Below are 24,942 nucleotides of genomic sequence, written 5' to 3'. Positions count from 1 at the left end.
CACCCGACCCCGCGTCCAAGCCGGCAAACAACATTCCGTTGCAGCCAAGTGTCGCCTGCTGATCCTTTGTGTCAAGCATGCCGCCCAAGAAGAGGACCTCCGCAACCGACGCAGACCCATCCAGGAGACTGGACGAGCAACCTTCTGCCGCCAAGAGACAGCGCGTCTCGCTGGCCTGTGATGGATGCAGAGCCGCCCGCGAAAAGTGCGACGGCACCCGCCCGCGGTGCCGAGCCTGTCTCTCGCAGAACCGACCATGCTCGTACACGCCTGCCTCCAAGAAGAGGGGCGTGCAAACGGGCTACTTGAGAGCCGTCGAGCTGTCCCTCGCGTGGCTGCTAGAACAGGTTCCCGGCACCGAAGAGACCCTCAACCAGCTCCTCAGCCAGAATAACAACGGGCCAGGCGGCGCAACCATCATCATCAACAAGGATCACATAAGCAATCGCTTGCACAAACGCTGGACCAAGAGTCGAGTGCACAAAGAAATTGGGCGCCTCTTGTCCGATGGCTCGGCACGGGCCGCGGAACCATCGCCTGAAGAGACCGGCTCGGATACCGAGCAGGACTCGCCCTCCTGGCTCAAGCCCGCCGAATCTGCCCCTACCTCGGCCATGTACAGCACAGGTCTACGGGAGCGCATGCCGCATTTGACGAGCACTGGTGATGTTGAAGAAGCCAGACATCGGCCCCAGTTGCCGTATAACTGGCAACGCCTCATCGAGATATACATAGCTTACACGCATTGTTGGCTGCCAATATCGAGCAAGAATGACTTGTTCGCAGCAGCCGCAGAATATGACGCCTACGCAGTCCCCCACAGCTCGCATGAGGGCGAGTCGACTGTCTCGCGATATGCCGAGCTCTGGGCGGCCTTGAGCGTTGCTTCCTTCCAAGACGCGCAGTCGCGCAGCGCGTCCACCAACCCGGATCGAACGCCGACTCGCATCTTAGCCATCGCCCGCAGCTTTCTGCCGCCCGAAGATGGACCGTTTGACACGTCCGTCATCCGCGCAACTCTCCTCCACGCCCTGATACTCATCGGTCGCGGAAGTCCCTTTGCGGCCTCGCTGCTGGTTGGGAGAGCTGCAAGAATACTCAACCATCTGCAATCGACCGACTCCGCTATCTTGGCGACATCACACTCCGAGTCGCTGTTGGACGCCTGCGTCGTCTTCGACGCAGTCACCTCTGCTTGCTTGCGGCAGTCGCCACAGCTTGCTGAATCAACCCAAGATGTGCGCTCATTCACCACTCTTTCCACCGAGACGAAGTCATCCGAAAGTTGGACGCCCGTGTACGGATTTGGCCATGGTCCATTTCGTAGCGAAGCGGCTCGGGCACCCAAGACGTACCCTGTGGCTACCTTGGGCCAGCTGCGCCAGCTCGCGCGCATCCTTGCTGGTGCCGCAGACCCGCGCATGGACCAGACGTCGAACACGACAGCAAACACGGACGACCTCGTGCAATGTCTGCGGCCCCAGTTCAGCTTCTGCAACTCTCTGATTTCAGGCGGATCCACTCCGATGCTGCCGTCTGCCTACCTGGTCAAGGTCATGTTCCTGGCGACAACTGTGCGGCTCGTCCCCGCTCACCGCTCATCGCTTCTATCCAACGTTTTGGAAGTCGTCGAGGCCAGCCTCAGCAATTTCGGGGCTTGCGGCACACCACCACTCATTGGTGCTCTGTTGCACCTTGTGCAAACCAGCGGCACCATGGACATGCATGAATCGGAGAGAAAACGGTGGACTTCTACGTTAAGTAGGCTGAATGCGGTTTGGGCGCAGGAGGCGGGCGACGGCTCTCGTGTGAGCCATTCTCCGCCGGCAGCAGCAGTGCCAGGACCGGAATTCCCGAACGACGCGGGCGACCTGCCATCGTTTACCCAACGTCGTTGGAACTCTGAGCGGTTGGGTGCAGGGCAGGGATTGCCAGCGGAGCCCATCATCTCCCCGGGTTATAGATTGCTCCCAACCGACGCAAATGGGCCCATCAACATCCCTCCACCCGTCACGGATTACTTCGCCTCACCTCCGTCTCGGTTCCGGTCTCTGGCATCCGAGGGCCACGAGAGTGGTCCTTTGCGAGAGCGGTTGGCAGATGCCCGGCAGCCCGGTGCAGTCTTTTCAGCCCTTGGTCCGCTCAGCCAGGGCATTGACTACGATGCCATTCTGGAAGAGCTTGGTACCATCGACTACACCGACGGCATCGGCATGGACCCCCAGTTCATGGTCAACCTCGGCTTCGCGCCGGGCTGCGATCTGGGCGAGATGTTTCAGGGAGATTTCGGCGGTTGAATATTGATACGATGCATCGGTTCCTTGATCCATCCACGCGCCTCCATGCCCCGGCGTCTCGACACACGGCCGTCGACGCTACCCCCTTGCCAACCGCTGCAGAGAGGTTGCCTTGGCGTTTAGCAGTTCTCGCGGGGGCGTCGTGTCGGCTGAATGTCCGCCCTCGTGGCGCAGGATCTTTGTTTATCCCCGCACTATCGAGGGGCTCCACACGCACTCGGACACCTTGGTCCAGCCAGACAGAGCTTCTCGAAAATGCCACGCCCTCTGCAGTGTCAACACCCCCCGCACCCCAGCCAGTGCATCTTCTTGTGGCTGAGTGAGTGCCGTCCCCATGGGGTTGTTGGATCGGCAGCAACCCAGCAGGGGGCACACTCGTCAATTCTCGTCCATGCACGTTTGCCTCGGAGCCGTCGCCATATAAGTCAACTGCATGGGCGTTGACGGGCGCTGCCTCCTCAAGGGCTCCGTTGTCGCCTCCTACCTCTTGGCCGTACTTGCCGCATCGCCCATCATGACCATTTTGGCCCTCAAGGAGGATCGGCCGACGCCCAAGGCCGTCTACAACTGGCGCGTCTATGTCTGTGCCGCCACCGCGTCGTTTGCCTCGTGCATGATCGGATATGACTCGGCCTTTATCGGCACCACGCTCGCCTTACCCTCCTTCACCGCCGAATTTAAGTTTGCCCAGTACTCGGCATCAGATCTGTCCCTGCTCAAGTCAAACATTGTGTCCGTCTACCAGGCGGGCGCCTTCTTCGGCAGCTTGGCGGCCTTTGCCTCGAGCTATTTTTGGGGGCGGCGCAAGTCGCTGCTGCTGTTCGCCGCCATCTTCATGGTCGGCGCTGGCATGATGCTGGGGGCAACGGGAGATCGTGGGACGGGACTCATCATCGGCGGGCGCGTCCTGGCCGGGTTCGGAGTGGGCGGCTGCTCCAACATGACGCCCATTTACATTTCGGAGCTGTCCCCGCCTGCGGTGCGTGGCCGGCTTGTCGGGCTGTACGAGCTCGGCTGGCAGATTGGCGGTCTCGTCGGGTTTTGGATCAACTACGGCGTCAACACCACCATGGCGCCGAGCCGGTCGCAGTGGCTTATCCCTTTTGCTGTGCAGCTGATCCCCGGTGGGCTGCTGCTCGTCGGCGCGCTGCTCATCCCCGAGTCCCCACGCTGGCTCTTTTCCAAGGGCAAGCGCGAGGAGGCCATCAATGGTCTCTGCTGGATGCGCAACTTGGATAGAAACGACATTTACATGGTGGAAGAGATCAGCTACATCGACGACGACTTGGAGCGCTACCGGCGAGAGGTGGGTGCCGGATTCTGGAAGCCGTTTCTCTCACTCAAGGAGAGGAGGATCCAGTGGAGATTTCTGCTCGGCGCCTTGCTTTTCGTCTTCCAAAACGGTACGGCGCGGCTCCCTGCCGTTGATAAGGTGGCCATGCATGCTAATAACAAACGAGTCAAGGTTCCGGCATCAATGCCATCAATTACTACAGCCCCACCGTCTTCCGCAGCATCGGTGTTCGCGGCACCAACACCAGCTTCATGACGACGGGCATATTCGGAGTCGTAAAGACGGTCCTGACCATCATCTGGCTTCTGGTTCTCATCGACCACGTAGGCCGCCGCAAGCTCCTTATGATTGGGGCAGTTGGCGGCTCGCTGTGCATGTGGTTCATCGGAGTGTACGTCAAACTTTCCAGCGTCAGTGCCAACCAGAGCAATAGCGGCGGGCTGTCGTCTGGAGGCATTGCCGCCATCTTCTTCTTCTACCTCTGGACGGCGTTTTACACTCCGTCGTGGAACGGCACGCCGTGGGTCATCAACTCGGAAATGTTTGACCAGAACACGCGGTCCCTGGGCCAGGCCAATGCGGCGGCGAACAACTGGTTCTGGAACTTTATCATTTCGCGGTTCACGGAGCAAATGTTTGACGCATGGGGCTACGGCGTCTACATGTTCTTCGCGTCGCTCATGATCATCTCGGTCGTCTTCGTCTTCTTCTGCGTCCCGGAGACCAAGTCGTTGCCGCTCGAGGCCATGGACCGCTTGTTCAAGACGAAGCCGACGTGGCGGGCCAACGAGATGCTCATGCAGGAGCTGCAGATGGAGGATGCCGACTTTCGCAACAATGCGCGAGGCGTCGTCGGGTGGGACAAGGAGAAGGCCAGCGGTGCGGAGCAGATTGAGTCGCGGGACAGCATGACGGCGGTTACAAAGTAGTCGTATGTGTATCCGATGGAGTGTTGTGTGTCGCAGGCACCTACCTCGTTGTCGCTTTCCAATGAAGAATGCACGTCGGTGCCAAACCAAAGCAGGCGATGCTGAGACGAGGACATGCATTGCCTTTTGAGCTTGTTGGCTTGTTTATGTTTTACTTTGTGCGACTGGCTGTTCGCGACATGCCCGTGCGTTGCTCGAATTCAGTCGCGGCGTGCCGCGATCTCGTGGCACAGATGGCCGGAGGGAGATGTGTTGACACAAGCCTCTTAAGTGCACCTCGTCGTCGTCCATGATGGCCCGCCACGCAGACACACGCCGCAGTGACACGCGTATTGTGTGCTGTACTCTATACCTATTTATAATATTTTTATCTCTTCAAAGCAGCGCTAAACTAAAGCCTCGACTGCGATGTCTGCGCCACGCTCGCCGCAATGGCCGCCTTGACCTTGTCCACGGGCAGCTCGTCGACAGGCCTCCCCGTCCAGTACCGGTCCTGCTCCAGGCCCTGCCATACGAGCGCCTCGGTGCCCAGGATGACCTGCCAGCCGTGCCGCTCGGCGAGGGCGCCCAGCGCGGTGAAGGGCGTGGGGTTGTAGCACATGTCGAGCATGGCGCCCTTGGTGCGCCGCGGGGGGGGCGTGGCCGCGTCGTCGCTCCTGTCATGGCCATCATAGTCGTCGTCGTCATTCTCCTCCTGCTGCTGCTTCTCTTCCTCCTGCTCCTTCTCCTCCTGCTGCTGCTGCTGTTGCTGCTCCTCCTCCTCCGCGCCGTGCCACTCCCGCCGCCTCCTCCCCCTCTGCTTGGCCAGAAACACCTCAACAATGCGCCGCGCCAACTTCTCCCCGTCGGTACGCGGCGCCACGTCCGGCACGCACGCGACAATCGCCCCCGGGGCGGGCAGCCGACGCGCCTGCTCCTCCGTGGCGACGTGCACGAGCGTCTCGCCACCACCGCCGCTGCACCCGCCCACCGCCGCGGCGCGGTAGTCGCGCATCAGGCCCTCCACCTCGTCGGCGTCGCGGTTGACGAGGTAAATGTCCGTGGCGCGCATCCAGCGGGCGAGGGCGTAGATGGCGCTGCGGGCGGCGCCGCCGCCGCCGATGACGAGCGCGGGTCGGTCGTGGTACACGAGGGCCGGGTCGGCGACGTTGCGCAGGAAGGAGTCGCGGACGCCGACGACGTCGGTGTTTGCGCCGCAGAGGAGAGGGCGTCGGGTTCGTCCTTGTCGTTGTCGTCCCTGCTGTCCCTGCTGCTGCTGCTGCTGCTGTCGGTCGGTCGGGTCGTCGTCGTCGTCGTCGTCGTCGTCGTGGGGGTACTGCAGGAAGAGGGTGTTGCAGGCGCCGACGGCGCGGCACTCGTCGGTCATGAGGTCGAGGTGAGGCAGGATGGCGACCTTGTTGGGCATGGTCACCGAGGCGCCTATCGATCCGTCCGGTGGTCAGTCAGCAGGCTCACTCTCTCTCTCTCTCTCTCTCTCTCTCTCTCTCTCTCTCTCTCCACACATCATCCTCTTGAACAAGAAAGGAAGCCAGGGAAAGTAAGGGGAGGGGGAAAAGCGTGCCGTAAAAGTCAGGGTGCCGGACGAGCCGCAGAAAGAGCTCCATGTCGCACGAGTCGAGCCGCACCTGGCCCCATCGCAGCCCCAAGCTCTCGTAGATGACCTGGTGCAGAAACGGCGAGAGCGAGTGCGTAATCTTCTGGCCGAAGAGATAGCCGTGCTTATCCAGGGCGGACGTCTCGCGCACGAGCTGCTCCTCGCCGAGGAGGAAGGGGGCCGCCGCCGCGGGCTGCTGCGTCGTCGCGCCGCCGTGGGGAGTCGCCCGCTGCAGTGCCATGGCCGCTGCGCCCGTCGTCGTCTTCGTACTTTGCCGCTGCTGCCGTCCGTTGTATCTTGCCGGCGCTGTCGTTCTACTCTAAAGGGGCCGCTCGCTCGCTGGTGTGGTGTGGTGTGGTGTGGTGTGGCTGGACCGTCGCTCCCTCATATGCAGTGCCGGCGGCTACGCACTCACTAGTTAGCGAACCCAGGGTGCCGAAATGTTCGTAGCGGGTCCATGGGCGACAGGAAGAGCGCCGATAGAATGAATAGGGCGGCTCTCATCAGTGCCTCAAACGAAACTCCCCTCGACAACAAATATCCGCAGCAAAAGCCTCCAGCCAGCCAGCGGCGCGGCGCACTCTTTCTTCCCCCGCTGGGCTGGACGGAGCCGGCGGAGTGGGTCCGGGGCTCCGCACGGGCTGCAGCGGGATCCGCCCCGCCCGGCGGCTAAGTCTTTATCCCCCTCCCGGCCGCCGTGCGCCACCTGCCTAGTTGGGTAATCCTCTCGACGGCGGCACCAAAGCCGCGTCGCATCCGAACCGTCTCCGCCAAAACGACGACGACGAACCTGACCCGTGAGGGTTGCTCTGGTTGCATAGGCTGAATGCCAGATGGTGTGATGATACCATGGTGATTGAGGGCGGCGTTGCGCATCCGGTGGCTGCGCCTTCATCCCCTCTCCTACCCCCCATAGTCTTTATCCACGACGACTGTCCCGCCTCATGCCCGTACACGAGTGCTGCCCGAACCACCGTGGATGCCGTCGTTGGCCTCTCAACTCTCCTTGGAGGTTGGCTTCGTAGATACAGGAACCCAAGGCGGCATGCATGGATATCAAGTGGTGGACCTCGACTTTGCCACGGAACAGGTTGCCCGAGTTGACTTTACTGCACGGCACCTCCGTCACCATGGCCATCAAGCGCGCCGTCTGCACCATGTCTCTCGGCCGGTGCTTCGCCGGCCACTCCCTCGTCCACAAGCTCGACGCGGCAAGCAGACACGGCTTCACAGGCATCGAGCTCTTCTACGAGGACCTCGTCGCCCTCGCGCGTGACATGTCCGTCAGCAGCAGCGGCGGCAGCAGCGGCGACACCCAGGCCGACCAACTATCCGCCGCCGCCTCCATCCGCAGACTCTGCGCCGACCGCGCCCTCGAAATCATCTGCCTCCAGCCCTTTACGCACTACGAGGGGCTCCTGGACAGGGATCTGCACGCGCGCCGGGTGCAGGAGATGCGCTTCTGGGTGCGGCTGGCGCACGCGCTCGGGACCGATCTGATATGCCTGCCGAGCAGCTTCCTCGCCGTCTCAGAGCTGACCGACGACATGGCCACCATCGCCGACGACCTTCGCGTCCTCGCCGACATTGGTCTCGCCTCGACGCCCGTGATCCGCTTCGCGTACGAGGCCCTCTGCTGGGGCACCCGCGTCGACACCTGGGAGGCGAGCTGGGACGTCGTCGAGAGGGTCGCGCGCCCCAACTTTGGCATCTGCCTCGATACGTTCAACATCGCGGGGCGCATCTACGCCGACCCCACGGCCCCATCCGGGCGCACGCACGGCTGCGACGCCGCCCTCGCCGCGTCCCTGCGCCGCCTCGTGTCGACTGTGGAGCGCAGCAAGGTCTTCCTCGTGCAGCTCGCCGACGCGGAGCGCCTGGCGCGGCCGCTCGACCAGACGCACCTTTTCCACGTCGCGGGTCAGCCGCCGCGCATGAGTTGGTCGCGCAACGCGAGGCTCTTTTACGGAGAGACGGCGCACGGCGCGTACCTGCCCGTCAAGTCCGTGCTGGACGCCATCGTCCGTGGGCTCGGCTACAAGGGCTGGTTGAGCTTTGAGGTGTTCAACAGGAGGTTGGCGGACGTGGACGAGGACGTGCCTGACAAGATGGCGCGACGGGCGGCGATTTCGTGGGAGAAGATGGCACGGGACATGCATCTTGAGACGGTCGCCGCGACTGGAAACAATCACGTAGCTACCGATCGGGAGAGAACGCAGGCAATGCTGTAAAGTATCATCACACAAGCTAGTTTTATATATGACCACCACGCATTATTATTACATGACCGTCACCACCTTGAAAGGAATGTCCACTCCACTACAGCCTGGACGGCCCGCCCTCCTTACTCTTCATATGCCGCGCCGCAAACTCAATCGCCGCCGTGTACCCAAACACCCCCATCCCGCAAATCACCGCCTCCGCCTTGTCGCTCAGATAGCTACGCCCGCGCCACGTCTCCCGGGCGTGCACGTTGGAGACGTGCACCTCGACAAACGGCAGGCCCGTCCCCAGCAGCGCGTCTCGGATTGCGACGCTCGTGTGCGTCAACGCGCCCGGGTTGATGACGACGGCGTCGGCGGCCGCCTCTTCCTCCTTAATCTTCCCCTCGTCGTCGTCGCCGCCTGCGAGGCTTGTTGTTGTTGCTGTTGTGCCAACAAAGCCCGCGGCGGCATGGATGCGGTCCACAATGGCCCCCTCGTGGTTGGACTGGAAGACGTCGACGCGGACGGATAGCTGCTGCGCCTGGGCCTGCGCCTGTGCGACCACGTCGGCGAGGGTCGCGGAGCCGTAGATTTGGGGCTCGCGCGTGCCCAGCAGGTTGAGGTTGGGGCCGTTGATGAGGAGGATCCTCTGGGCCATGATGGGCTGGTGGAGGGAGGCTTCGGCTCGGGTTGTTTTAGAAAAAAAAATAAAGGTATGATTTCCTGACGATGCCGGTGTTAAAAGACTCCGAGGCCCAAGTACAGTATCATCTGGCGTGGTATTTTATGAGTGTCTTGGTCAAGCCCACGCCGCCTCTCTGGCACTTACACGTCGATGATTAACTCCCCGCACGACACCCGCACGGGTAAGCCTTCATCCACGGAACACGAACAGCTACCCCATCATCTCCTTCCCATCCTCCGCGCTTCGGCTTATTACAACAATTGGGATCAGGCAGACATCCGATGAACTGAACAGGCTCCAGCAGCGTCATGTCCGACAGCAGCGTGCTTGCCCATCGTTCTTGACTTGGCGTGGCCCGTTACCACCCCCGCCCAGCCGTATCTCTGCTCTCCATCATCATCAATACATACACAAACCACTTTTCTCCGCAATGGATAGGCAACAACTCGACGAAGCCCACGCCTTTGCCGTGCAACTTGGCAAGGATGCTGGGCGAATGCTCATGCAGGCGGCATGGCGACGTGTGGGCGGCGGCAACTCGGTCAACGGCGCCAGCTCCATCGACGACTTTGACGAGAAGGAGAGTTCCGTAGATATTGTCACCAAGACGGATCATGGTTCGAGCTACTGCTCCTGGCCCCCTTTGCCTACCTTCCTACTCACGTGACGGTTGGCTAACCCCGAGATCCTGCCAGCTGTCGAAGCCTTCATCCGCGACTCCATCGCCGCAAAGTACCCGACTCACAAGTACGGACGGCAGCGCTCTTCAGCCACCAACGCCTCGTCGCTAACACTACAACTAACAAACATGCCATTTACTAGGTTCATTGGCGAAGAGACATACTCTGCCGGGTCCTCTCGCGACTACCTCGTCGACGCCTCCCCCACCTGGATCGTCGACCCCCTCGACGGCACCGTAAACTTCACCCACCTCTTCCCCATGTTCTGCGTCTCCATCGCCCTCGTCGTCGACCACGAGCCCGTCATCGGCGTCATCAACGCGCCCCTCCTCAACCAGCTCTTCACCTCGTGCCGCGGCCGCGGCGCCTGGCTCGACGAGACGCACCGCCTGCCCCTCGTGCGCGATCCCATCCCGCCCCTGCCGCCCGACGCGCCCAGCGGCTGCATCTTCTCCTGCGAATGGGGCAAGGACAGGAGGGACGGGCCCGAGGGAAACCTGATTCGCAAGGTCGACTCTTTCGTCACCATGGCGGCGGAGCCGGGCGCGCGAGAGCGCCTAGGTGGCATGGTACATGGCGTGCGGAGCCTGGGGAGGTGAGTGGTGCATCGTGGTCCATGTCAAGGATGTGAAGACTAACGAGGCTTACACAGTGCTACCATGGACTTGGCCTACACAGCCATGGGGTCTCTCGATATCTGGTGGGAAGGCGGCTGCTGGGAGTGGTGAGTTCAAGAAGGCCTTGCATCGCCAACATGGGCGTGGTCTGACAAAGTGTCACAGGGATGTTGCGGCTGGAATCGCAATCCTCCAAGAGGCCGGCGGCTTGGTGACAAGTGCCAATCCTCCCGAAGATCCTGCCTGGGCTGAGATTCCCAGAGTTCAGCTGGGGAGTCGCCTCTACTTAGCGATTCGGTATGTTCTCACCGTCCGAGAGGGGTACCGACTTGGACTGACAACGAAGCAGGCCCACCGGCCCATCGGACACGGAGACAGCCTTGGAAGCACAACATCGTGTGATTCGCCAAGTTTGGAAGAGGGTGAGGCCCCTAGGCTATAGCCGAGCAACTGCACCGCAACGGTCAAGCAAATAGAGCACCATTATAAAGGACCACCAACATGCTCCTCAAATACCGACTCCTCCCAACGCTGCCAGACACTGTCTTAATGGAACTACTCAAGATGCTATTGCACACTGTCCAGGCCTTCCATGCGGGCAGCAAATTCAGCTTGAAGGCTGCGCAGGTAGCCCGGCAACGATTCGTCGCTGCCAGCGTCCCTGGCTTGGCGAAGCGCTTCGTGCAAGTTCAGCAAGAGTTTACGGCGCGCCACAAGTTTGCGAGACTCGGAGCTCTGCCGGTTAGCCTCGCGTTTTTGCCTGAGATCATTGGCCACTTCCTCGGCTTTGTCAATGAAAGAAGGGGGAAATCCCATGGCACGCGCCAGGTGAATACCGTAGTGTTCCTTGTCATTGACGGTGCCCGCCGTGGCTTTGTACAGCATTTGCAGGAGCGGAAGCCCCTCGGATGTCTCCGCCGTAGTGGACGCGAGATGGAGGTTGAGCACACCTGGCCGTTCCCCGAGTACTTTGGCTAGCTCGATAAAGTGTGTCGCAAACCAGACGGACGCCCCCGTCTGAATCAATGCTTCCGACATGGCGATGGCGATTGCGAGCCCATCTCGCGTGCTTGTCCCGCGACCCAGCTCATCAATGATGGCTAGACTCTTGCCGTCAATGTTGCGCAGAATAAAGGCCATCTCTCGCATTTCGACAGAGAACGTGGACAGGCTAGCTTCAACATTGTCATCCATCGACACCCGGGCAAAGATGTTGTGAATGATGGGGAAGGCGGCGTATTCTGCAGGCACAAAACACCCTACTTGTGCCATGATTTGAAGCAGTGCCACAGCTCGAATGTAGGTACTCTTGCCGCTCATGTTGCATCCAGTGATGATGTGAAAGCAGTGCTGCTCCGACGCGTAATAGTCATTGGGAACGATGTCCCCAACGTGAGACTGCCACACATGAGTTTACTTCACCATTCGCGCATCCGAATCGAGCACGCACCTTGTCAAGAATTGGATGGCGCGCCGCTTTGAGCGCAAGAGTAGAAGTAATGTCTGGACGCACATAATCGCGTGTCATGGATAACTGGGCAAAGGACGCCAGCATGTCAATCAAGGCGACAGACTCACAGACCTTGAAGAGTTGTGAGGCGGTCCTTCGAAGATCGGCAATGAGGTCCTGAATCACAGCATCGCTACGAATGACAACCTCGTTGGAAGCATCAGATAGTCGCACGTTCAGCTTAATCAGGTCCAGCGTCTGGCATTCGATGTTGTCCTTCTTCCGCACGACATTGACGAAAAGTGGTGGCGGCGATCCGTAGTCAAAGTCGATAGCCTTGATCCGCAACCAGTACTTTCTGCCGTTGTCAAATTTGAGAGCGACGGCAATTTTGAATCCATCTGCATCCATAATTAGAAAGACTTCACGATGTGAGATGTTGGGCACGGGCCGAACCCTGTAGCTCGTCCACATGCTGGTGAATCTCTTCGGTCAGTTCCTTGTACGTTTGCCGGGCCACATCTAGCATCCCATTGATACCAGATCGCACAGCAAAAGTTCGTTGATTGCGGAGGTCCAAGGGCGATCTCATATATTTCACGTCGGGCTCAATGACCCTTTGAATGTTTGCCAGCATTGGGCCGGTGACCTCGGGACAACATAGCTCGCGCACTTTGACAAGCAGTGCGCTTTGGACCGGGGCCAAGGCCACAAAGAGTTTTGGAACTGCTTCCAAGAAGCCTTTAAGCATGAGTACCTGGCTAATTTGCTCCTCGACCAGTGTGATGGATTTACCGGTGGGCACAATGATCAACTGGAGTCGTCAGTTACCACTTGCATAGATATGACAGAGGACATTGACCTTTGTAAGAAGCTTTTCGACATCGTGAAAGGGTTTCAACGCTGCGGTCCGGTCAGTGAGAGAAACAGGCCTTTCTTCGCGCGACAGACGCACCTTTTCGAACCTCCCGAAACAGCTCTTCTCGCTTGGTCAATTCTTCCAAAGCATCGAACCTGGGTCCGAGAAATGTTTCATGGCCCGTTGGCGGCTGCAGTATATTTCGTCGCAGCATGCGCGCTCCCATTGGCGTGCAAGTATGATTCAGGAGGCCATACAGCGATTCCTTGGACTTGCTATTGTGCGCGTTTTGCATGATTTCGAGCGACCGTATGGCGGCTACGTCGATCATCATGGTGTCTTCGGATGGCTGGTATCGAATCCGAAGTGAATGAGGGGCAAAGGATATTGTGAACTGGTGGTCGATGTACTTCATGGCCTGTCATGTTCAGCGAGGAACAGCTCGAACTGCACGTGGTGGACTCACCGCAGCAAATGAGCACACAGCATAATACTTCCCTTGCAATGCCACTTTGATGGGCCCGACGTCACTTTGGGGTGCAAGGTTCTGGATGTGGTCATAGCCCTCGTTTTCGGACCAGGCTGCTCGGTCAAAGGCATCCGATGTGGCATCGGGCACGAGCTCCTGGACCAGGGAGAACAGAGTGGTGTTCTTGACTGGCGGGCAGGCCGTTGACATGAAGACCACTCTAGATGGCGATGCCATTTGGATCTTGTGGATCGTCTTGACGTAGGCTTGGTTGTCGCAAATCTGGCTCAGAACGACCTCGCCGAGCGAGACATTGACAAAGGCGACGCCTACTGATGGTGTGACGCCGCGTGCTTCTGCGAGTGCACACACAACGTTCTGCTGCTCACTCAACCCAAGTATCGAGGCCGAGGTTCCCGTGCGAGGTCTCCGACGCGAGGCGGTGCTTGGTCGGGTGGCTCGCGAAACTGTGCTGTACGAAGTGCTGGGCCTGGCACTCGCCAGCGAAGGTGTATATGCACGAGCATCTTCAATGCTGTCTGTCACGCGCTGAGGCCCGTGTGGCGACTCAGATGCACCGCTGCTTTCCGTGCGCGACTCGAGGCTGCTCTGGAAGTAGGTCGACGATGCTGGCGTCGCGAAACGCCCGTTGTGGCTGTGACCATAACGCGACGATGACATGACATGAATATGCTTGCCAGATAACTAGCGACCAGGTACAGTGATGTCGGTGCTTTTTGCCTGAATGAATGTCGACGCCAGCGCAACAACGGTGTTCATGCCGGGTGAGGGTGACAGGGAAGACGGCACCAGCACTCGCTGCATCTCTCGTGCTAAGCATCCTTCCATGAAGAAAAGGGTCACGTGTGTCATTACCGCCATTGTGCCTTCCGCCGCATCATCAAAATGTGTTGAAGCCCCCTTCCTGCCGCCCGCACTCGGTAGTTTATCTTCAGCATCGACTGCCGGGTACGTCGCTTATTATTGAGGAAAGAGCGGCCCAAGTCTCACACAGGGGTCCTTCCTGAGAAGTGGGCGGCACTCGTTTCCCTGCCGGTGTTTACCCATGGAGCTCACCGCTCCACTTTGTTCGCGGCAGCTCGCACAGGCTGCGACGTAAATCTGCACACATCGCCTTCACTCCCACGCCGGCACCTGCATGTCCGGGGAGACAGCGTGTTGAGCACGCCCCTCGTCGAGCATATACGAAGACGAAGACTCTGGCGCCGTTGCGCTTGCCCTGTTGCCTCGCACAATCATGTTCGGCATCTTGGCGGCCGCCACGGTCCCCAATGGCAACGTCTACGCCTCGCTTGACGACGTGCTTAGCGACTTGACTGACCGCACACAGAAAGAGGGCTACAAGATTGTCAAGCTCCGTTCACATCGGAACCGGCCCGGCGAACCTGTTATGCGCGTCGATCTGTGCTGCGACCGAGGTGGTCAGCCGTACAAGTCCATCGCGACAAAGCACAAGACCTCGACCAAGAAGACCGATTGCCCGTGGAAGGCCAAGGCTGTCGACCGCAAAACCGTTGGCGGCTGGGTTTTGACCATCATCTGCGATCAACACAACCATGAGCCTGGAACACCGGAGCCGCCGACCCCGTCACAGGGCAGCGAGGCCGAGGACAATGATGCCGAAGGAGACATGCCAGGTAAGCGGCCTTTCAGTCGCGAGTCACCCCGAAACAAGAAAATGAGCTAACTGTTGCAACAGAGGGACCCCAACCCGATCCCGAGACTGCGGCGGCCTTCCAGGTCGCCGGCGTGTCCGACTCTCTCCTCCGTCTGAGCGGCGACACGTTCCACAAGTTCAAGAACGACTATCGAAAGATGTCACAGCCAGACCGGATAGGGATGCTCGCGCAGCTGCAACTACGAATCGCTGCCATTTACGCCCTGCAGAACGAAGACTTGCAGCGGCAAAAGCGACAAGAGGCTCAGGACAGGCGTCACCAGGAAATCGAGGAGAACAGGCGAAGAAGCGAGGCGGAGGACGAGGAAAGTAGGAGAAGAATCGCGTCACAAAACGAACAGCGAACAAGTCGCCAGCAGAACCTGCCGCCCACCAGGACCCAGCTCATGTTCCACAGCGCCAACAGCCGCCAAGCTCGAACGCTGCAGCGACGGTCCGGCGCGCAGCAGCAGGCCCAGAGCAATCCCGATCAATATGCCCCGATAGCGCCAGCGCCAGCACCACCCCAACCGCAGTTCGAACCCATGCCACCCACGGTCAACAACGAGGCTGCAACAGCCGTAACGCCCGTGCCATATCCCCTGAATGTGCGGTATAGGATCTACCCGGGCCCTCCAAAACGGATACGGGGTGGCCGGCAGCGAGGCGGCATGGCTGGACAACGCGCGCAGCACACGGCGCAGCAGGGCGGCCAGTCAAGCGCATCCGGTCCTCAGCAAACGCCGCAGCATTCGGCTCAGGCGACACCATCCATCGAGTCGAGCTCGTAAGGTTGGCGCTGCAGAGAGCTCTGAGAGTTAGTGGATCCACTGCGGCGCTTAACAAGCGCGTCGCAGCCGTCTTGCCTGATGGCGTTAGTGCCCAAGAGCCTCGCGCTCACCGCCCAAATTTTCTGGGTTTTTTGCCAGACCACCAAAAAAAAGTGTCCCCGCCTTGGACTCGGCAGCGTGAGACTCGCGCACCGTCACCAGCATCAGCGTACGCATACCAGTCAGCTCTACCATGGCGACAATTGTTCCGCCGCCGTCCAAACGGCAAAGGCGGGAAGATCTTGAGAGAACACAAATCCAGCAGGATGTCACCGCTGCCAGTGGCCCTGCGGGGTCGTTCAAGGCTCGATTCCTCGATGGCGACGGCAAGCAGGTGTGCGATGTGATTGAGGTTCCACTGGCGGACGCCTCCGAGAAGAATCTGTCGCTGCTGCTAAATACCATGCTGGCAAGAGTATGAACCGGAATGTGCCTTAAGGAGGTGACGGTGCTGACCGGTTGAAACGCAGGAACAGGAGGATTTCCTCCCCTACCGATTTCGCATTCACATTCCCGACACCGACATCATTGTGGACCAATACCCGACCGACCTCCTTCAACTTTTACGCAGCCATGGCATCGAGAATCCGTTTGAGACGACCGTCACTCTCACGGCAGAGCCGCAATCCGTCTTCAAAGTCCAGGCCGTCACGCGTATGTCGCACCGGATACCGGGCCATGGCGAGGCAATCCTGGCGGCACAGTTCAGCCCAGCGACAAGCTCGCGCTTGGCAACAGGGTCTGGAGACAAGACGGCGAGGATATGGGACACGGAGACCGGTACGCCCAAGTACACGCTCTCCGGTCATACGCACTGGGTGCTATGCGTCGCGTGGTCACCGGATGGCGCTCGGCTGGCTACTGGTAGCATGGATAAGTCGGTACGGCTATGGGATCCGCAGACGGGCAAGCCCATGGGCTCGGGTCCCTTGACCGGGCACGCAAAGTGGATTACAAACATGGCCTGGGAGCCGTATCATCTGTGGAAGGACGGGACACCACGGCTCGCCAGCGCAAGCAAGGACGGGACGGTGCGCGTCTGGGTCGTCAACACGGGTCGGACGGAGCACGTTCTTTCTGGACACAAGAGTTCTGTCAGCTGCGTGCGGTGGGGAGGTACGGGCCTGATCTACACGGGCAGCCACGACAAGGCTGTGAGGGTGTGGAACGCGGAAAAGGGCACGCTCGTGCACACACTCTCGGCACATGCGCACTGGATCAACCACCTGGCGCTGTCGACCGACTTTGCCCTGCGGACGTCCTTCTTCGATCACACAGCGACGCCCAGTACGGGCGAGGCAAAACGCGCCAAGGCCAAGGAGCGGTTCGAGAAGGCGGCGCGCGTACAGGGAAAGATCTCGGAGCGCCTAGTATCGGCCAGCGACGACTTCACCATGTACCTGTGGGATCCGTCTCAGGAGACCAAGCCCGTCGCCCGCATGGTCGGGCACCAGAAGCAGATCAACCATGTCACCTTTTCACCCGACAACACCCTCATCGCAAGTGCCGGCTGGGACAACCACACCAAGATTTGGAGCGCAAGGTATGTCTGGATGCTAGGTTCCCCCACGACTGTGTCTGTCTGTATCGCCAAGCAAACGGTAGATGGCTAACGCTGTGTTGCAGGGACGGCAAGTTCATCAATACGCTGCGCGGCCATGTGGCGACGGTGTATCAGTGCTCCTTCTCTGCAGACTCGCGGCTGCTCGTGACAGCGTCCAAGGACACGACGCTCAAGGTGTGGTCGATGGCGTCGCACAAGCTGGCCATGGATCTGCCGGGACACGCCGACGAGGTGTACGCTGTGGACTGGGCTCCAGACGGCAAGCGGGTAGCCAGCGGGGGCAAGGACAAGGCCGTGCGGTTGTGGCAGAATTAGAGAGCACGAAGCGATGCCTACATGAATGCATGGAGAAGAAGGCCGGACTCATCTCGCACGGATGAGGACAGCAAGCTACAATACCTCCCAACACATGTGGCCAGGACTGCGCGGTCCAACGAAAAGAATTGGACCGAAATGGGTGACGTGCAGAGAAATGTTGCGAGGGTTGGGTCGCGTCGTGGCAGACCCAGACCCGGCGATTCGGATCACGGTTTCTGGAGAGGCGAACTTTTGACGGAGGAGCTGCCCAGCGAGGCAACTCTAGAGGAGGGGGTGCTGCCCTACCCTCCTCTTCTCTATCCTCCTGCAGCTATGAAGCTTTTTGCCCCAGCAGTGCAAAAGCGCTTGTTGGCTGGGCTGGGCTGGGCTGGGCCATCTTGGCCGAGTGGCGCCCAGTCCCGGCCGCCGGCGCAGTGCAGAAAGCCAGGCCGTCTTGGACCCGGATACTGCACCGTCCGAAGCATCTGGACGGAGGTTGTCCTCCTGGGCAGCTATGCGGGGGCGGGGGCGAGGTTCGTCGCTGCTGTCCCGATTTGGAGGCGCGTAGCGTCCCGCCGCTTGTCTGTCCACAAAGCCAACACTAGGTTAGGATCTGCTGATGGCGCCCAACCGTTTAACCCCCGTGCAGGGAGTTTCCTAGATGTCTACCGATCCTCCCGACCGGACAGCTGACGGAGTAGGTCGTCCCGCTCATTGCGTCTGTGATTGTGATTAGACCTTGGTGTGCTCCGGAGTGACAGGCCACTGCGGGCGTGGAATCCTACTTGCTTTATTATTAACCGCCAGTGGGAAACATCCAGGCCGGATTTGGTCACAAATGACACGTTCCCTTCGCACGGTCGATGCCTACGTACTGGGAAGAGGTGGAACGATTCATAGTTTACAGAGGCTGCAACGTCGACACCTCTGCTGTATACACTGTAAAGTCGCAGCAGGCGTGGCATCATGAGCACATTGCCAGTCTAGGGTAGTTGTTAATAGCCATTGAAGGTATCGAAACAAGCCTCGTTGGGCAGTTCAGCTCAACGGCATGGCCAAACCTAGAGATCAGGCGCATTCCTGTTCAGAGTGACTTTCCCCCCACATGGCTTTGTCCTTTGTTTTAGCACAACCGTAAGCTGGGACGCCCAGAACGTCGCTCCGTCCAAGTAACGGAGCCCGCCGCCGTTTTGGTGGCGGGACACTTTTGACTTCAGGGTCAGGTCAGTAAATCGAGGCGGGGGGTGACAAGGACACGACGTTGAGCGACCCCGATGTCAGCTGTTTTGCCGATGATGGTTGCCTGCCTGCCCTGCCGCCCGTAACGGTGGTTCGGTGCCAGACTGACAAAATGGCGTTGGCTGGCGGCGAGAGGCTCTCGTTAAGACGGGTCTGTGAAACCCCACGGCCGAGACGCGTTTGACAGGCGTGGAGAGGCGTCAGGCTGACGAGCAGTTCGGGGCTAGCGCGCGGAGAAAGGTGGGTGACCGGAAACCTTGATAGGGACATCGCGACGATGACAGGCCGGGTCGAACGATGCTGAAGGCTCGCGGTGGGTGTTTGCTATTGTCACCGTCCCCATTCGGAGGGCCGGGTGTCGGCGGGGCCTCCCTCCCGGTCCTCGAGAGTTTGGTGCCACTTCTGACCACAATCGACAGCTTGCTTTTGGTGGTGGCGATGGCCCAACATCATCACGGACGACGAGGCGGCTTGCGCGTTTCCCGCCCCGTATAGGCATCCTCGCACACCTTCGCACGTACAGAACAGTACTGCGCAGCATTGCGTGGTAGGCAGGCGGGTGGGTGTATTGCTACCGATTCTAGACTGGGCCCGGATCTGCAGGAGACCACACAAGCTCGGATTGGGGCCGCAAACTGGAAGCAGCGGCATCAACGTCACCAGCAGCTGCTGTGAGCTGCAGGCAGGCCCGGCCCGCGCTGGGTCACGACCGAGATGACCACCACCGCATCCATGCATGCCGGGCGCTGATGAGGCGCAGCGCCCTGCGCGGATGCAAAAACAACGTGGTCTGTGCCGGGATGCCTGCGTTACGTCGTCAGTCGCATCCTCGAACGAGAGCTGTCGCATGCGCCACATGGGGATAGGCTCTGGGGCAGCGTGCACGAAGCATTATTAGGCTACAGGCTGAATAAATGGGTCGAAGATGGAGACGATTGGCTCCTCGAACATCTCCGCGTGGGTTGGCGATTTGGCTTGGGCGTCGCCTCAGTCACCCAGAAAAGGCATCGGCTTGACGGACGAGGTGAGTGTTTGTGAGCGTGGAACGTCACGTATGGTAGGGAGGCTGCTATACCGAGAATGCAGGTGCGTGCAGGGAGGCAACAAGCTCAACGGGCCCTGATTGAGGTCGCGGGATGGCAAGACAGGGCGATCGAACAACCACCTCGAAGACGGAGTAACGGCACCGGACGGTGGGCAGGCTCCACGGTCGTGCAGAATACTAAGGACCTGGCATACCTGGCATAGCATCATATGCGCAAAGTCTGGGGATGCGAATCAGCACGGTCTTGGTCGTTGCCGGCGTAGTGGCCCGCACACCCGCAGGCCCGCCCGTCTGGGGGAGGGCAGGGCAGCGGCATGGCGGGTATCCATGATGGGCAGCCACAGCCGGGCGAGGGCGGTCGCGCAATTGCCGCGTCGGTCCGCCGTCGCAGACGTGGCTCCTGTGAGGAGAGATGAGTGATGCGTCTGAGCTCGACGAGGCCGGGCCCCTGAGACAAGCAAAAGCACGGACAATGCTGAATCAAGCCGCGACGGCCGAAGCATGAAACCGCTCGACTGCATGAGTACCTAGCACTTACGTCCGTTGGTGGCAATGCAAGGGCCACGGATCGAAGTCTCGATGGGTGTCGAGTGGCATCCGCGCCGCGGGCAGCCGCCGCCGATGAGCGTGGTTCCATGGCGTGGAGCTAGGTCGGAGCTTGGCCTAGAGCTGGCGCGTCGAATCGAACGAGGCCGCAATACGGAGCAGATGCTATTCTCTGGCCGCGTCGAGAAGATTCGCTGTGCCCAGCGTGGGCCGAGACTCTGGACTGCAGCCCCCGCCCGTCCCATCCATCCATCCATCATCATCAATGCTGCGCGTCCATGCCCATCCATGGTCGGCTCGGATCGGCGTGTGTTCCGCCGTCGCCATCGACAGCGACAAAGGATTGGCCGTTTGGCGGCACCGCACCGGTCGGGCCGGATCGTCAACACAAAGCCAAAGCCAGGACACCACCTCACAAGTCACAGCCTGCTCGCCGCCCTGGCCTCGTCGGCGGACCAGAGCCTCCAGAGGGGGCCGGCGGCCCCCCTTCTCCCGCCCTGGCATCCTGGCCGGGTGCTCGTGCGTGGGAGCATTGTTCGATCGCGTTCGATCTGGCGGCGGCGGGGTGGGCAGAGGTTTGTCTTCTTGGCGAGGAATTACGTCAAGGGGTCGGATCCCTCTGATGATGATGGATCCCAGTTCAATGCCAGCTTCCGGTTCGGCCGCCTGAAGCAAGCGCGACGAGCAGCGGAGGGAACCAAGGAACCTGCTCGTCTCGGCCGCCCCAATCAAGGCGCCTTTTCGAAGTGGCAGCCCAGGTAGAGAGAAGAGAGTCAGCCACTACAGATTGAGTTTTCTGGACTGGCAGGCGCGACGGCAGCAGGGGCAGGAGCCTGTCTGGCTGTTCCTCCCCATCCGAGCCAAAAGGGCAATTGCAGACCAGTCTCTCCTTCCCTGCTTGCTGCTGTAGTAACTTAGGTAGCGACTCATACCTTGGTATTCGTGAAGCAGTGATCAAAAGGCTTCCACGTTAGTACAAGGCATCACGGGACACTGCCCGTACCTGGTAGGTACTGTAGGTGCCCTGGTCCTTTCACGTCCGGACTCGCCTTGATTAGCATTGGATACAGGTAAATAATTCCCTCCATCTTCACCTGCGTATGACAAGTACCTGTAGGTATGTGACAGCTGTGAAGCCGTGGGCGACCGTGAGCCCACACGCTGATCTTGGGCGGGTACTACATCCAAGTACCGCCGCCGTGGCCACCGACAATCCACCCACCTCATGCGCTCCAGCTCCCACTGCGCCGTCGCTGGCACCCGCCACGCCTCCAAATCTTAAAGCGGCCATGCTGCTCCCCCAACTGCATCCGAACCCCCCCAAAAAAGGCGGGCTCTGCATCTGCGACATTCGCAGCCCGGCAGGCACACGGCCGAACTACCTGACCACCTCACCTTGCGCCCGCGCAGGACCAAAAAAATCAGAACACAGCCCTCTTCATCAAGCACAAACCACTCCCTTCAACTCCCTTCCCGCCATCCTGCCAACTCTCTCGCTGGCCATATCTCCACTTGAGACGTAATAATAGCATCCCTCACCCTCTGGCCGCTCACTCGGGCTCACACGGCCCAACTGCGTCATCAATTGCTCCACATGCGCCGGATAAAGAGGAGCTACCTTGACGATTCCAGCACCACCACACGAGGAGAGCACCTTTATTGCTCTCCGGTCTTGCTCAAACCCTCCCCGTCCTGAGCGTCAGCTTCCCCCGCGGCGTGAGCCCTTGCAGCTCAACATGACCGTCTTCGTCTGCTCCCTGTACGTGTTCTGCCCCCCGGTCAATGCTTGACGCGCAACGATTGGCACTTCGTGGCTGACAAAAAGTCTGTTTCTCGCGACAGCTTCCTCCCCAAGACGATCCAGTTCAACCTGCCTGGCACGCCCCCACGCCGCAGGAGCGAGATTGGACGCTCTCGTGCCAGGACGATCCCGCCGCCGACTCGAAACAACAGGACGGCGGAAACGCCGGCCGCCGAGACGCAGCCCAGCCTCTTCGCGCCCCAGGCCGACCTCACGCCGCCGCACACACCTGACAACGACGAGTCTCCCGACCCCTTTGCCAACGAGGATGGCTTCCGCATCCAATTTCCCCACGACCTGGGCTCCTCGAGTGACCCGACAAATAGGAATTGGGGCTCCCGCGTGAACCAGCCGCGCTCCCGCGCCAACTCGCCACCGCGTGCCGACCTCTTTGAGCACAATCATACGCTGCAAAAAGCCCGCGAGCTTGGCCGCCGGGGCGTCGTTCAGCCCAGGCCGCTGATGCGGAGCGACAGCGCCGATAGGGTCTTCGCCTCAGCCTCGTGGACCGTCGTCGACGCCGATCAGGGCAATGGTGGTCTTCGGAACGCCGCCGAGGCCGCGGCCCGCGATGACGCCCTGAGCGACTACACCTGGGTTGGCACACTCGGCATGCCCACCGACGCCCTCGAGGGCACCCAGCAGAAGCAAGACATCGAGGACACCTTGGCCACTGAGCACGACATGCTAACCGTGTTCTGCTCCGACAAGGACTTTGACGGTCACTACACGCACTTTTGCAAGCAGATTCTGTGGCCCGTCTTCCATTATCAAATCCCCGACAATCCCAAGAGCAAGGCCTACGAGGACCACTCGTGGAAATTTTACGTCAACGTAAACCGCCGCTTTGCCGACAAGATCATTGCCAACTGGAAGCGCGACGACGTCATCTGGATCCACGACTACCACCTTCTGCTTGTCCCTCGCATGGTGCGCGAAAAGCTGCCCGAGGCCAAGATTGGCTTCTTTCTGCACGTCGCCTTTCCTTCATCTGAGGTCTTTCGCTGTCTCGCAGTCAGGAGGGAGTTGCTCGAGGGAATGCTGGGCGCCAATCTCATCGGCTTCCAGATCCACGAGTACACACGTCACTTCCTGCAGACGTGCAGCCGCATTTTGACCGTCGAGGCCACGCCTGAGGGCATCCAGCTTGAGGACCGCTTCGTGGACGTCATGAACCTCCCCATCGGTATCGACCCCGTCAGTCTTGACAAGCACCGCGGCGAGGCTGAGGTTATGGAATGGCTTCAGACGCTGCAGGAGCGGTACAAGGACAAGAGACTCATTGTCGCGCGGGACAAGCTGGACCACGTCCGCGGTGTGCGCCAAAAGCTGCTCTCGTACGAGTTGTTCCTGAACGCAAATCCCGAATGGCGCGAAAACACCGTCCTCATCCAGGTTGCGCTGTCATCCAGTGAGAGAACGGACCTGGACGCGACTGTCTCGGACATTGTGACGCGCGTCAACTCGTCGTGGGCCAACTTGGCGTATCAGCCCGTGGTCTATCTCAAGCAGGATATTGACTACCCACAGTACCTGGCGCTTCTCACCATCGCCGACGCCCTGATGATCACCAGTCAGCGCGAGGGCATGAATCTCACGTCGCACGAATACATCTTTTGCCAGGATGGTAAGATCTATCCGCATCAGAAGCATGGCTCCCTTATCCTGTCCGAGTTCACGGGTACCTCGTCCCTCTTCAACGGAAACGAGCTGTCCGTCAACCCGTGGAGCTACCGACAATGCGCCCTCGCCATCAAAGAGGCTCTCGAGATGGGAGAAGAAGAAAAGACGCGCCGCTGGAAGGGCTTGTACGAGGCGGTTGCGAGCCACACTGGCTCCCACTGGTTTGGTGAGCTCCTGCGCCGCCTGGACGAGGCGTACGAGGCGCAGCACAAGCGAGATCAGACCTCAGTGCCTCGCCTGTCGATGCACCGGCTCGCGGCTCAGTACGAAAAGTCTGACCGCCGGTTGTTCCTGCTCGACTACGAAGGCACGCTGGTGAGCTGGGGCCCGGTCAATCAGATCATCCCAGTCAGCCCGCAACGAACGCTCGACGTGCTCAACGACCTGCTCCTGGACGACCGAAACATCGTCTACGTCATGTCTGGTCGCAGGCCCGAGGAGCTTGCCGGTGTGTTCCGCATGGTGCCCAACCTAGGCCTCATTGCCGAGAATGGGTGCTTCATCCGCGACTGTGGCTCCGAACAGTGGATTGAGATGACAGACAGCAAGCACATTGAGGAATGGAAGGCCTCGGTCAAGCCTCTGATGACGTACTTTTTGGAGCGCACCCCGGGTACCGAGATCGAGGAGCGGCACTGCAGTCTCATCTTCCACTACGACGCGGCCGAGGACCCGAGCAACGCGGGTTGGCAGGCGGCAGCATGCGCCAGCCACGTCAACGACGCGTGCGAGTCTCAGCATGTGCACGCGCTGACCATGGACAAGTCTGTCATTGTCGAGTCCACCGACTACAATAAGGGAACGGCTGCGCAGAGGGTCTTTGAGCACCTCAAGGCCAAGCACGGCTCGGGCTCTGACACCAGCGCCGTCGACTTTTTGATGGTGGTGGGCGATGGCCGCGAGGACGAAAAGGTGTTCAAGTGGGCCAATAAGCTGCAGCGGTGCGGCGCGGTTGCCAATGTATCGACGGTGAGCATCGGGAAGCGCAATACCGAGGCGGAGACGACCTTGACGCAGGGTGTCAGCGGTGAGTTGTATCCACGTCCCCGCCAGTGTATGGCAAGCAGGGTGAGGCTGTGGCTAACATGGACTGCTCACCTAGGTGTCCTCAACTGTTTGCAGCGGTTGGCGTCCATCTCGGAATAGGAGGGCGGTGGGGTGGTGCTGACGTGGATTTCACT

The 24,942-nt window shown here is 60.1% G+C and overlaps 10 protein-coding genes across 10 annotated transcripts; 7 read left to right on the top strand and 3 right to left on the bottom strand.

Annotated features, from left to right (window-relative positions):
* Positions 1-77: 77 nt before the first annotated feature.
* JDV02_003522 (uncharacterized protein) lies at positions 78-2,297 on the top strand (the record flags this gene model as incomplete). The annotated part of the gene is made up of 1 exon (XM_047984653.1): positions 78-2,297. The coding sequence occupies one exon, from the start codon at positions 78-80 to the stop codon at positions 2,295-2,297; it is 2,220 nt and encodes a 739-aa protein (XP_047840627.1).
* Positions 2,298-2,730: 433 nt separating this feature from the next.
* Positions 2,731-4,520, top strand: JDV02_003521 (uncharacterized protein; the record flags this gene model as incomplete). The annotated part of the gene is made up of 2 exons (XM_047984652.1): positions 2,731-3,700; positions 3,763-4,520. 2 exons carry the CDS (start codon positions 2,731-2,733, stop codon positions 4,518-4,520), a joined length of 1,728 nt encoding a protein of 575 aa, XP_047840626.1.
* A 391-nt stretch (positions 4,521-4,911) lies between these two features.
* On the bottom strand, positions 4,912-6,381 carry JDV02_003520 (Quinate/shikimate dehydrogenase (NAD(+)); the record flags this gene model as incomplete). The annotated part of the gene is made up of 2 exons (XM_047984651.1): positions 6,082-6,381; positions 4,912-5,939 (listed from the first exon to the last, which is right to left on the bottom strand). Exons 1-2 carry the CDS (start codon positions 6,353-6,355, stop codon positions 4,912-4,914), a joined length of 1,302 nt encoding a protein of 433 aa, XP_047840625.1. The 5' UTR covers positions 6,356-6,381.
* Positions 6,382-7,244: 863 nt separating this feature from the next.
* On the top strand, positions 7,245-8,345 carry JDV02_003519 (4-hydroxyphenylpyruvate dioxygenase; the record flags this gene model as incomplete). Its single annotated transcript, XM_047984650.1, has 1 exon — positions 7,245-8,345. The coding sequence occupies one exon, from the start codon at positions 7,245-7,247 to the stop codon at positions 8,343-8,345; it is 1,101 nt and encodes a 366-aa protein (XP_047840624.1).
* An 88-nt stretch (positions 8,346-8,433) lies between these two features.
* Positions 8,434-8,976, bottom strand: JDV02_003518 (3-dehydroquinate dehydratase; the record flags this gene model as incomplete). The annotated part of the gene is made up of 1 exon (XM_047984649.1): positions 8,434-8,976. One exon carries the CDS (start codon positions 8,974-8,976, stop codon positions 8,434-8,436), a length of 543 nt encoding a protein of 180 aa, XP_047840623.1.
* A 777-nt stretch (positions 8,977-9,753) lies between these two features.
* Positions 9,754-11,387, top strand: JDV02_003517 (Inositol-phosphate phosphatase). The gene is made up of 4 exons (XM_047984648.1): positions 9,754-10,278; positions 10,336-10,407; positions 10,466-10,597; positions 10,650-11,387. The coding sequence occupies exons 1-4, from the start codon at positions 9,812-9,814 to the stop codon at positions 10,774-10,776; spliced, it is 798 nt and encodes a 265-aa protein (XP_047840622.1). The 5' UTR covers positions 9,754-9,811; the 3' UTR covers positions 10,777-11,387.
* Positions 10,868-13,899, bottom strand: MSH4 (MutS protein msh4; the record flags this gene model as incomplete). The annotated part of the gene is made up of 6 exons (XM_047984647.1): positions 13,076-13,899; positions 12,706-13,027; positions 12,613-12,653; positions 12,207-12,564; positions 11,751-12,151; positions 10,868-11,698 (listed from the first exon to the last, which is right to left on the bottom strand). Exons 1-6 carry the CDS (start codon positions 13,757-13,759, stop codon positions 10,868-10,870), a joined length of 2,637 nt encoding a protein of 878 aa, XP_047840621.1. The 5' UTR covers positions 13,760-13,899.
* A 437-nt stretch (positions 13,900-14,336) lies between these two features.
* JDV02_003515 (uncharacterized protein) lies at positions 14,337-15,547 on the top strand (the record flags this gene model as incomplete). The annotated part of the gene is made up of 2 exons (XM_047984646.1): positions 14,337-14,736; positions 14,799-15,547. The coding sequence occupies 2 exons, from the start codon at positions 14,337-14,339 to the stop codon at positions 15,545-15,547; spliced, it is 1,149 nt and encodes a 382-aa protein (XP_047840620.1).
* A 232-nt stretch (positions 15,548-15,779) lies between these two features.
* RSA4 (ribosome assembly) lies at positions 15,780-17,465 on the top strand (the record flags this gene model as incomplete). Its single annotated transcript, XM_047984645.1, has 3 exons — positions 15,780-16,001; positions 16,057-17,129; positions 17,213-17,465. The coding sequence occupies 3 exons, from the start codon at positions 15,780-15,782 to the stop codon at positions 17,463-17,465; spliced, it is 1,548 nt and encodes a 515-aa protein (XP_047840619.1).
* A 4,548-nt stretch (positions 17,466-22,013) lies between these two features.
* On the top strand, positions 22,014-24,907 carry TPS3 (Trehalose-6-P synthase/phosphatase complex subunit; the record flags this gene model as incomplete). The annotated part of the gene is made up of 3 exons (XM_047984644.1): positions 22,014-22,036; positions 22,120-24,788; positions 24,864-24,907. The coding sequence occupies 3 exons, from the start codon at positions 22,014-22,016 to the stop codon at positions 24,905-24,907; spliced, it is 2,736 nt and encodes a 911-aa protein (XP_047840618.1).
* Between the last annotated feature and the right edge of the window lie 35 nt (positions 24,908-24,942).

This window comes from Purpureocillium takamizusanense, chromosome 2, assembly GCF_022605165.1.
Source record: "Purpureocillium takamizusanense chromosome 2, complete sequence".
NCBI lineage: Eukaryota > Fungi > Ascomycota > Sordariomycetes > Hypocreales > Ophiocordycipitaceae > Purpureocillium > Purpureocillium takamizusanense.
This window is presented reverse-complemented; position numbering and strand designations above follow the sequence as displayed.